This window comes from Petaurus breviceps, unplaced genomic scaffold (genome assembly GCF_028583685.1).
Source record: "Petaurus breviceps papuanus isolate PSGF00001 unplaced genomic scaffold, PetGlider_PUasm1.0 186, whole genome shotgun sequence".
NCBI classification, from domain to species: domain Eukaryota; kingdom Metazoa; phylum Chordata; class Mammalia; order Diprotodontia; family Petauridae; genus Petaurus; species Petaurus breviceps.
Window position 1 is genome coordinate 8,837,124 of NW_027185798.1, and position 12,093 is coordinate 8,849,216.

General features: G+C 53.2%; 1 protein-coding gene across 1 annotated transcript in view; it reads left to right on the forward strand.

Annotated features, from left to right (window-relative positions):
* Positions 1 to 6,777: 6,777 nt before the first annotated feature.
* Positions 6,778 to 12,093, forward strand: part of LIMK1 (LIM domain kinase 1) — a 34,164-nt gene continuing 28,848 nt past the window's right edge. Inside the window, exons 1-2 of the mRNA XM_069089497.1 lie at positions 6,778 to 6,904; positions 9,895 to 9,991. Of these exons, the coding sequence (XP_068945598.1) occupies positions 6,847 to 6,904; positions 9,895 to 9,991 (155 nt within the window). The 5' untranslated portion in view covers positions 6,778 to 6,846. The remainder of the gene's footprint in view (positions 6,905 to 9,894; positions 9,992 to 12,093) is intronic.

Sequence of the window (12,093 nt, forward strand, 5' to 3'; positions counted from 1 at the left end):
TGGTGTCCTGGTCTCTTTTGACTCATTCTCTTTCCACGGATCACTCAACCCTCCAGAGAGACTGAGTGCTCATGGTGTGCCCAGCCCTCCGGCTGAAAGCCATGGGGGGTAGGAGGGGGATATCATGCCTAAGGCTCCAGGAGCACACCAGAGAGCAGAGGGAATGAGACTCATCCAAGGCCATTAACAGGCACTTAGGAAATATTTACTGTATTTAGAACCTGTGCAGAGCTGGGGTTACAAAGAGAGCAAAAATAATCCCTACCCTCAAGGAGCTTCCATTCTAGTGGCCTAGAAAACAGCTAAATGTTTGCCTGATTCTGAGTGCTGTAAGGAGTCCAGAAGGGTGAAGGGGGGGATGTAAGGGGTAATGGCAGCCCAGGAGGATTTAGACAAGTAGAGAAAATCAGCGGATCCAAGATTCAGAGTCAGAACGGACCCCACAGTCTCTAGTCCAACAGATGAGGCTCTGGGAGGAGGGATGGTAACTTGCCAGATGTCACCCAAGGAGAAGGTGGGATTTGCACCTGGGTCCTCCAACACCACGTCGTTGGCTCTTTCCCAAGGTACCAGATGTGGAGAGGGTATCGGTAGGAAACTCCATTTTAGAGTTGGAAGGAACATTTGACATGAAAGCCTCCAAAATCTGGAGCTGGGATGGAGTTCAGATCACTGTTTGATGCCTTCCTTCTCCAAATGAGGAAACTGAGACCCAAAGAGAGTCGGGGACCTGCTCAGGCTCACACAGTAGCAAGGAGAGGCAGCGAAATTTTAATCCAAACCCCAACTACCTAGCATACCATAGCCTGCTTTGACCAGCCACATATGGAATCATGGGAGCCTCGGTTCAGAGCTTGGAAAGGACTTGCAGGGTCGCTAAGTCCAACCCTGTCATCTTACTTAGGAGGCACAGAAAGGCAAAGTGACTTGGCCAGAGCTAAGTGTCTGGGGCAGGATTTGTATCGAGATCTGCCTCATTGCAGGTCCAGCGTTCAAACCACTACACCAAGAGACATCTTTCAATTGCCCTTGAGGTCCATGGTGTATAGGCAATCAATCAATTTACAAGCATTTTGAAAGTACTTCCTATATGACGTATCAGGCACTGTGCTCAGCACTGGGGCTACAGAGAAGGGAAAAGCATGGTCCCTGTCCTCCTGAGCTCACAGTCTGATGGCAAAGACAGCATGCAAATAACCGCGTTCGAACAAGATACAGTAATCCCTTCCAATGTATCACAGGCCAGCATAAGAAATTACATGGGAATCTGGGGGTAGTTTTGCGGAAACCACAGATGACACAGAAAAAGTTTAGAAACTCAGAAATGCATAAAATGTACGCATAGTATTGTGCAATATAATTAAATGTTATCTTTTAATACTGTAAACACCCCATTTAAAAAAAAAAAAAGGAAAAATTCAGACTTCTTCTCTGGTGCAAAGGGAGGGCCAAACAATTTTAGCAGATTTTCCAGATGGCAGAGGCACTGTGCCCCTAACCCCATGATGTGGAAGGGAGAACTGTATATCCAAGGTAAAATAAAGATCGTCTGGGGGGGAGACACTAGCCAAGCTGGAGAAGGGAGGTAGGGGATGGGGGGGGGGCAAGGAAGGTCTCCTGAGGAAGAAAAGACAGGAGGACATTAGAGTTAAAAGCGGGGGCGGGGGGCTTTCTCCAGGGAGAGATGCTCGAGAGAGCACGGCATCACTCTCCAAATGCCTCTAAATTCCGGTCCTTCATCTGTAGCCCTTATCCAAGAGGCACTTGATGGATTGGGTTGACAGGCTTTCCCTCCAACTTCACATCAAAATCAAGGCAATATGAATATTTCACCTACTTCACCCCCTGCCTCCAGTGTGGGGAGACAGACTGACCTTGGTTATTTATGGATTTCACCAAGGAAGCATCTTTCTGGAGCTCTAGGGTTTGATGACATTCATTTAATTTGATGACATCCATTTAATGGAACCTTCAGGAAAGAGAACAAGCATTTATATGGTGCCCTACTATGTACCAAGCACATGCTAAGTGCTTTGCAAATATTTTCTCATCTCATCTTCCCAACAACCCTGCAACCTAGGTGCTGTCCTTATCCCTGTTCTAGAGTTGGGTAAACTGAGGTTGAGAGTCTATGACCCTCTCCAGAGTCACTCAGCAAGGAAGCATCTGAATCAGGATTCACACTCCAGCTCCAGCATTCTCTCCACTGAGCCATCTGGGGGGACACTGCCCTTGATAGGAAATCATTTCTTTGTTTGGATTGTACCCAAGTCTTCTTCCCCCATACTGGAGAACACCAGGGGAAGGAGTGGAGAAGGTAGAGGAGGAACACAACCCTCCAGTAGGTCTATAACCCCCATCCCTGCCTCCTGAGCCCAGGCCACTCTTCTCTATGTCTCTGGAGTCTCAGAGAGCTCAAACTCCTCCCTCTGGAGCTTAATAGGCTATCTGGTGGAGCCCTACTAAGAAAACGTGCCCTCACCTCAATGTTTTAAGGAAAATTCACTTGGGGGGGGCGTCTCAGGAAGGGAACTCTGGGACACAAGGCTCTATCAGGGACCCTACAATAACACTCCTATGGAAGGGCAAGAGCATCATGGAAGCATAGCATGTTAGAGGCAGAAGATGGCTTCTTCCATTACCTTCATTTACAAAGGAGGAAACTGAGGACCAGAAGGGGTTGCTGGTGAGAAGAGACAAGGCTGGGCTGCACCTAGGAGTAACTCAGTTGGGGTGCAGGCCCTGAGAGAGGAAGCCTGCCATGGGGGAGTTTTCTATCATTGGTTTTCTTTTTCTTTTCCTTTTTAATAAATTTACATTGATACCTTTTGTTTTTATGTTTTTTACTTTTTCTACATTTCCTCCTGTATCTTTCTCCCCAATCCCCCAGAGCCATCCCATTTGACAAAAAATTTTTTTAAAGAAAAAGAGAAAAACCAGTAAAATTAATCAATAGATCAAAAATGTCTGATAATGTATGCAATGCTCTACGCCTATAGACCTCCCACCTCTGCGAATGAATGGAGGGAGGAGTTTTTTCATACCTCTTCTTTGGGGTCAAACCTATTCTGTGTCATTATTCAAGATTCACCTGCAATCATTTTGTGGTTTTTGTTTCTTTCTCTTTTCATTACTGTCTATACCATTTCCCTGGTGGGTGGCACAGTGAATAGGATGCCAAGCCTTGAGTCAGGAAGACTGCTCTTCCTGAGTTCAAACCTGGTCTCAGACATTTCCTAGCTCTGTGACCCTGGACAAGTCACTTAACCCTGATTGCCTCAGTTTCCTCATCTGTAAAATGAGCTGGAGAAGGAATGGCAAACCACTTCAGTGTCTATGACAAGAAAACCCCAAGTGGGGTCACGAAGAGTTGGACACAACTGAACAACATTCTGTTTCCTGGTTCTGCTTACTTCACCTAGCATCAGTTCATGGAAATCTATCCATTCTTCTCTGTACGTATCATATTCATTGCTTCTTATAACACATTAATGGAGCACAGTTGGTTTAGCTATTTCCTAATGGCTGGCATCTGTTTTGTTTCCGGTTCTTTGGGTTGCTCCCTACCTTAACCCATGATTCATGCTAACTTGGCACTATGTTCAGTTGTTCCACAACCTTGAAGGAACATCAGGAAGGGCTAAGAACCATCCCCTAGATTTAGGTGCCCTGGTCCCAAGACCTGGCTACTGCATCTTCATCATGGATCTGCTCCTGCACCAGAAGGATGAGCTAGCCTTCTCATATCTATCGTTGTACTTCCGACATAAATTCCAAGAATTTAGAGGTCCTGGAAGAATTGGGGCACTCACCATCTCCCACTAAGAGATGCCAATCACTGAGCTCGCACAGACCATGGGTAGTTCTGGAGGAGTCTGGATCTCACATATTCTCTGACTCTTTACAATCTACTCCAGATCCCAGGGGGGAACCACTTAAAGCTAAAGTCGAACTCAAATTTAGGGTCTCCTCAAAAGGAAGTAGAAAAGCACTCAATGTACAAGGTGGATTAGGTATAGGACAGCTATTTATTTCCTCCGCACAAAAGAAAAATTAAAACACCAAAGACTCTTAGTATATTAAAAAGTCTTACAACATAATATAATAACTTACAACATTGGTTGTACACTCTTGGCTGGTTGATAATTAACACATTAAAACATGGAATATTTAGCAAAACACTTAAATAATCATTCCACCTTCGTGTTGGTTCTGCCTTGTCCAAAAAGCTCCCTCAAGTTCTATGTCTTTTATAAAGTCAGGTCAGGGCTTGGGCCAATACTTCCATCTGTAGTTTGCAATGAAACTGCAATGAACTGAGGGATCTGGGGGACCCCAAGTTCCCAAGTTCATGACGTTTCCCTCAGGGTTGGAAACACCCCTCTCAGGACAGACTTTTGGTCACAGGTTCAGAGAGAAACACAAAGTAGGAGGGACAGCCAGGGCCCAAGCCCCAGGCTCAGACTCAACTGGGCGCTATAAATGCTGCCATGTGGGAGCAGCTACCATCAGTGAGGGGGAGGGCTGATGGAGGTACTCCCCTCCCCCAGCCCGTGGGAAGTCCCAGAGAGAATTCAGGAGAAAGGAAGATTAAAAAGGTCAGAGGGCAGTCACTGCTTTTAAGGTCTATTGAGCAGCTGTTTTTCACGGCTCAGTGACCAATTCTCTCCAATGCATCACCCCATCATGGGGGAACCAGGAGGCTCAAATCCTTTGCCAATCCCTGTCCAAGAGCGCCAAAGTACATGAAAGCACAAGGAACAATATGATGTTACAACCACATAGACACCAGAGAAGGTCCAGCCTGGCCCTTTCATTTTACAGGGGAAGAAACTGAGGCCAAGGAGCGGTCTGTCTAAGGTCATACAGACAGTGCCATAGCACTGTCACAGCATGACAGAGACATAAGATGTCCAGAGCTGAAAGAGACCTTTGAGGAGGAAGTCACAGCTAGGATGGGGAGAGGTTCAGCTGGGCTGTCCTGGGCACCTTTCAGTGTAGCTGAAGGGCTTACCCCAGAGCCTCTGCTCTGAGCATACACATACACAATACACTCACACTCATAACTCACAAATATGCACTCTCACATGCACAAAACCACACACTCTCACACACACACACACACACACACACACTCCTTTTGAACTTGGTTCTCTAACCAACTGGCTTGGCCAGACTTAGACACAAAAATTGATTTGATTAATGCCCATTGGCCTGAACCATAACACATCTCCTGCAGGGATTTTCCAAGCCACATCACCCTGACCGCTGTTGGAGATGGTCCTGAGCTGGGCCTCATTCAGCCTGGGTCTGAGTGGCCTGAGGGATAGACAGTAAGGCCCAAGGCATCATCACTCAAAGCTCAATTCAGAGCAGGCTTTATCTGCTCTATTTGAGGCCCTATGTGGCACCGGGTGGGCACCAGAAGGGCTGATTACCCCATTCCTGGAGCTGTACACCTAAGTCCAACAGGCAGCTGCACATTTCAGTGGGAGCTGGAAGGCAGAGGGGGGATGTGAGCAGAGAGAGAGGAGGGGAAGTGCAGCCCGTGGAAGCAGAGCCTATTATTGAATTGGGAGGCTGCTAATTATTTCCTGTGTGACCTTGGACAGTTTCCTTGCACCGGCCTCCTTTTCCATCTTTGTACAGTGCGGGGTTGGCTCAAACACACCACTGGTGCTTCCCAAGCCCTCAATCCACGGCTCTGGGCAAAGGCTGGGCCAGAGCTGCTCCTGTCCTGGGCACCGCGGGGGGAGGCGAGCAAGGGCTCCCTGGAGACTCCGTCCCTTCCTTGGGGAGACAAGTACAGCTTGGGAAGAACCTAGAATACAGGATGGAGACGGTCCCGTCCTCTTGGGCCACGGGGACCCCTGGGCAAGGCGGAACCCCTCAGCTATGGCCGGGCTTCTCTCCTCCCAAGCTCCGGAGAAGGGCTGCTCTGCACCAGGAGAGGACCTCCCCCACTCTCCTGTCAATGCGGCCCCGGTCCCCCCAGGCCTCCCTCCTGTGCCAAGCCCTGTGCCAGGCTCTGGGGGGCAATGCCAAGAGCCAGAGGGGCTCCGAACCGGGCACGTTTCCCTTTCCACGCCAGTGTGTCCCCATGCCCATCCTGGCCACGGCCCCGCGAGGGCAGGGGAGACCCCGAGTCTGGGCTGGCCCCTGCCCTGGACCCCAGGGAAGGGGGCCAAGCAAGATGAGACCCATCGATCAGCAAGACCCCCAGAGGCATCTACTGTGTGCAAGAGGAAGGGGGAGGCTGGGGTCGGCCAGGGACCGGGCTCCCAGGGTCGCGGGAGCACAGGGGGAGGGACCCAGGCTGGGGGCGGTGGCCAAGGTCGTGGATGGCTCCGCCCATGCCCCGCCTCAGCCCTTTGCGCAGGCGCCTTCAGGATACCCGGTCCCCCCCCCTCCCGACTAAGGCCACGCCCCCAGGCCCTCCGCTCTGGCGCTGCTAGTGTTCCAGGCCCCGCCCCCACACCCAAGCCCCGCCCCAGGATCAGGCCCCGCCCCCCAGACCCTCCGCGCCGGCGCTGCCAGGGTCCCCACCCCCGCCCCGGGCCCGGGCCCAGCCGCCGCTGCCGCCGCAGCTCCGTCCCTGGGATCCCGGCTGCGCAGGCCCTCCCCCCCCGCCCTGCATCCCTCCCTCCCTTCCCCGCGGCGGCGGCTGGAGCCTGGAGCGCCGGGCGGCGGCTGCGGCGGTAGCAACCCCAGCAGCGGTCCGCGGGGCGCCCCGAGCCCCACCCCGACCTCCGGCCCTCGCCCCCGGCCCGGCCCGGGGCTGGTGGCTGCGGCGCTGGGCGCCCGGCCCGGCCCGGCCCCGGCCCCGGCCCCGGCCCCGCCGAATGCATGAGGTTGATGCTCCTCTGCTGCACCTGGAGGGAAGAACGTATGGGAGAGGAGGAAGGTGAGCGCGCGTGGGCAAGTGTGCAAGAGTGGGCATGAGTGTGCAAGAGTGTGCGAGTGTGCAGGCGGACGCACGAGACCGGCCGCTCCCCCCCGCCCTGGGCGCCCCGGGAGGCCTCGGCCGCCCCCCCCCCCCCCCCCCCCCCGTTCCGCCCCGCCCGGGCCTCCCAGCTGCTCGCCTTCCCATGCCCCTCCCCTTCGCTGAACGGGAGCCTCGGGTAATAGAAAGACCCCCCCCCAGCAGAAGTCACGGATCTCAGAGTCAGAGCTGGGGGGCCCTCCCCTCCCCCACACCCCGCGGTCCCACTTCCCCCGGGGACAGAAAAGTGAATCGGCTTCCTCAAGGTCACACAGGTAGGAAAGAGCCCGGCCAGCGGGGCTCCCGTGCTCTCCGCACACCCTACGCTGCCCTCTTGGATCAGGGGCCCGTGTGACCTTGGGCAAGGCACCTGACCTGTCCAGGCCTCAGTTTCTTCTTCTGTAAATTGGAGCAGTTAGACTGGATGAGCTCCAGGCTCATCCCCAGGCATCCCAGTTCCCTCCGCCTCCCTGTCCCCAACTGCCCCTCAGTAGCTACTCCTGTCCCCATGGCCCATCCCCACTCTCCCCATCTCTTCCAGCCGCCCCTCTTACTTCCACTGCCTTTCCCTTCATCCCATCCCCTAGCCCATCCAAAGCATGCCCTAGAAGAGGCCCCAGCAGACCAGTCCCCCCAGCCCTGTCGCACCCTCCCCCAGGCGGTCTGCCACCTGACCTCCCCTCCTCTCTCTTGGCTCTCCTCTCAGAGGCCCTTCCCCCTTCCTCATTGGGATGGCTTCTCCTTTCCCCACACCTTCATGGCCTTTGGTCTTGCCCTCGTCCTGGGACCTGCCTCCACGGAGACCCCCTGCGAAGGAGGGAGCTGGCTCAGTTACTCCAGGGTCTAACTCTGGCTCTGCTCCTCATTTTCCATGGGATCTCTTTGGGCCTTAGTTTCCGCCTCTGAAAATGAAGGGGTTGAGTAAAAGAACATCCCGGGTTTCTTCCAGCTCTGACACTCTATGCCATGGACACGCTCCACATGTTGGCAGGCAGAATGTCGCCTCTTGTGGGGGACTGGGCAGGCCAGAGCCATGACGTAGGTGAAGTCAGGGCATCCCTGGCTTCCCCTTTCTGGGCCCTCTCCCTTCGTCTGCCAGGCCTTCTCCTCCTTCCCTCCAGAGCTCCAGGATTCCTGGCTTTCCTCATGTCAGACCAGGCTCTGGACAGGAGCCGGGATGAGAGCCCCTCACACCTCAGTGGGACCTGTGCTCCTCCCAAAGCTACCTGCCTTCTCATCCTGGCACCTCTCAGGGGGGTGGACTTGGGTCCCTTGTGGGGTGCACAGGGTGGGGGGCCAGGGGCTATTCTGGTGATCCTGCATTGTACGGAGCCTTCCTGGCCCATAGGGCCAGGCTGATGAGCAGCTGGTGGTTGGCATGAACTCACCTGTGTAAGCTCATAAGAACATCCACTTAGAACTCACCAGGCCGCAGAGATCATTGAGTCCAAACCCCTCTTTTTACAGATAAGGAACCTGAAGCACAGGGAGGTTAAGTGCTTTTCTTGAGGGCTCACACATTTTCACACATAGAATCGGGGCAGATTTTTAATCTAGAGGCAGCTTCCTTCCATTCTTCCCCCAAGACTTTCCCAGGTGCCCCCATCCCCCTGGCCATCCACATCACCACCAGCCACATCCAGGGTAGCCTTAAACAACCCAAATGCTCCTGAGTATGTATCCAGACAAGGCATGTGTCTGAGGCCAGTCCACCCCTACCCTCCTGGACTCTCCAAATCCAACAGAAGATGAGGGTCATCGAAGGTACTGAATTCAGCCTGCTGTGGCTGCCCATTCCATTGTCATGGAAAATCTAGTGTGGTGTGCTGGGAAAGCTTGGAGTTGGGTCATGAAGCGTTACTTGGAGCAAGTCACGAGCTCTCTGGGCCTCAGTTTCCTCATCTGTAAAATGGTGAAAATAATGCCGTTATATCCACCTGGAAGCATTGTGGTGAGATTCCAGTGAGAGAAGGAATGTTTAAAAAGGTTCAGAAGGTCCTTTCCTGCACTAATTGTAATCCTAAACGTCAGTCAGCATTTCCATCTCTGGACTGCAGGTTCCTCCTCCATAATGGAAGGGAATTGGCCAATGGATCCCTGAGGGCTCCACCATCTCCAGCACTCTGTGGCTGCCGTGGGGAGAGCTGGAGGCATGACTAAGCACATAAGGAGAAACTGGGAGGAAAGGCTTTTCCCCCCTGCCTCTCCCCAGAATTCTCCAAAGAAGAGCCCTCGGGGTGCTCTGGGATCCTCAGTCTCATTCTCTGCCATCCCCTTCTCCAGGCTCAGCTGGGAAGAGGCTGGCCAGGGACACACCTGCTTCTCCCATACCTTGGGCATCTGCCCCTTCCCACAGTCTGGGTTCATACACTTAGAGAAGGTAGAGGCCTCAGAAGCCAGCTAGTCTGACACCCTCGTGTTACACAGGGGGAAACTGAGGCCCAGAGACAGAATATGACAGGCCCAGAGCCACCCCACCCTCTGATTGCAGAGTCTTCCCTTAGGAATGATTCCAGGGGACCCCATAGGGCCCCAGAGTCACCATTAGCTACCAACATACTGTCTCTCCTTGGGATGGGTGGGCAGGGAGAGGAAGAATGGATGTGTTGGCCCATGGAAGAATCCTTCATTTCTCCCATTTGCTGAGGTGAGCCATAAACCTCGAGGGCAGGAACTGTGTTGTTTTTGTCTGGCATATAGTGGGGCATAAAAAATGCTGATTGATTGACCGATCCCTCCTCCTTTCCCATTCCCCTCCCCCAACTAATCCTCTCTGAACCCCAGGTCCAGATGGCCTAGTGAAGGGTCCTGCTCAGTCCCAGCCTGGCATGGCTGGGGGAGGGGTGGGCACCATGCCAAGCAGTCACTCACTCGCTGTCTCCCTTCTCCCCCATCTGCTCCACCCCTCACAGGAAGTGATCTGCCCGTGTGTTCAAGCTGTGGCCAGAGCATCTATGACGGGCAGTACCTCCAAGCCCTGAATGCTGACTGGCATTCTGACTGCTTCAGGTAGGGCTGGGGGGCTGGAGGGCTGGGGGGAGGAGGGCAGAAAAGAGGGAGGGGGAGAGAGGGACATGTTCTCCTGATACTTATTAGGTCCAGGGATCCCCCACAGAGCTAAGAAAGGCCCTGGGACTAGACAGGGACCAGATCTGGGACTGCTTTGATACAGGGAGCTCCCAGGGAAAGAATTCCTTCCACTAGGGCAACCCTGCTCCCTGCCTGGAAAGTGAAGTGACTGGCCCAGGGCCATGAGGCCAGGATATGCCAGAGGCAAGGCCAGCTAGCTGGTCACCCACTACCCCAGGCTGCACCTTGATGGCTAAGCAGAAACCTGTAAACAAAATGTTTAGAATGGTCAGTGTGATGTGGAAAGGAGGCTGGATTTTGAGGCATGAGAGCTGGGATCTTAACTCAGTTCAGCCCCAAATTCCTTATATTGGGGGAACTATCCTTTCTGGGCCTTGGTTTCTTTTTCTGTAAAAAGAGAAGGATGGACTGAGTAGCCTCTCAGGTCCCCTCGTCAAGCTGGGATGTCCTGGAGAAATCACTTATCGGGATCACAGAAGTTAACGTATGTAAAGTGTTTCTCAAACCAGAGAGAGAGAGAGAGAAAGAAAGGGGAGGTGGGAAGAGGGGGGAGAGAGAGAGAGAAAGAAAGAAATGCGCACCCCTCTATACGCTAGTTATAATTCTGGCTGGGTGTCTGACACATCTAAGTCAGGGGCTTTCACTTTTGGTGTGTCCTGGGTCTCTGGCCGACAGTCTGGTGACCCCAACAGACCCTTCCCAGAATCCTCTTCTTAAAAGCACCAAATAAAGACCTGGATAAACTCATGACATTGAAATGGTTATGAAAATATTTTTTAAAACAAGCTCACAGACCCCGAGTTAAGGACCTTTGATCTAAGTGGACAGATGTGGACAGCACAGTGGGGGCGAATTTTGAATGACCAGACCTTGGTTGGGCCCACAGAGCTTCAGTGTGGGAGAAGGAGCCGGGCACCTGAAGCTGGGACGTCTGGGTGCTTGTTCTTGGTCTGCTTGGCCTTGGGCAAACGAATGGCCCTTCTGCTTATCATAACCTGGAAGGGAACTCAGAGGTCATCTTATTTGACAAAGGAGGAAGCTGAGGCCCAGAGTGTTGATGTGACTTAGCCAGCGTCACACCGGTAGCCGGCATCAGGGTCAGGATTTGAACCTGACTCTGCTTTTGCCTGTGGCCCATGTGAGGGGTGGCTTGTGCGAGGTGTGGGGGCCTCTGTGCTGAGGATAAGGGTGGGTCTGAGTAAAGTGGGGTGTTATAATGAAAAGAACCCGGCTTGAGTCCTAGTCCAGACTAAATTACTGACTCGCTGTAAGACCTTGAGCTAGTCATTTCTTCTGGGTCACAGTTTTCCTCTTGCAAAGGAGAAGCTTCCCCCAGAAGAGCTCAGTGCCATGATCTGAGTGGTTAGGATGGGCAGGTCCCAGTGCCGGGCACTGAGGAGTCTCCCAGCCAAGCCCCATCTTGAACAGCCTTGGAGAGAGAGACCAGCCTTCCTGGCTCCCAGTCTCTCTGTCTCATGCCAGCCTGCCCTTGGGGTTCTCCTCAAAGGCCTGGCACACATACACCATCCTCAGCAATGATTTCAGGCTAACTGGGCCCAGAGTCTTTCCCTGAGCTATTCGCCCACCACCCATTTCTGGGCACCTCCTCCCAGGGTTCTAGCAGCCCCCTGGGCTGGGTCCATCGGACAGAGCTCAGTCTCTACCCTAGATCACAGGACAGACTCTAGAAGGGCCCTAGAGAACATCTATTCCAGTTATGTCATTTTACAGAATAGGAAATTGAGGCCCGGAGAGCAGAAGGGGCTTGCCCAAGGTCCCACAGATAGTAAATGTCAGAGGTGAGATTCACACCCAAGCTCTCGGACTGTAACGTCAGTGCTCATTCCATTGTGCCAAAGGAACCTGTATGGGAAACTTGGTCTTCAGGCTCCAAAGTCCTTGTTTTCCCCAACGCTTCTCCACTGCCCTTCCTTCCTGTGTGGCTTTGGGGCCCTCTCTTGAAAAAATAAGGGATGGGATGGATACACACACACTCTCTCTCTCTCTCTCTCTCTCTCTCT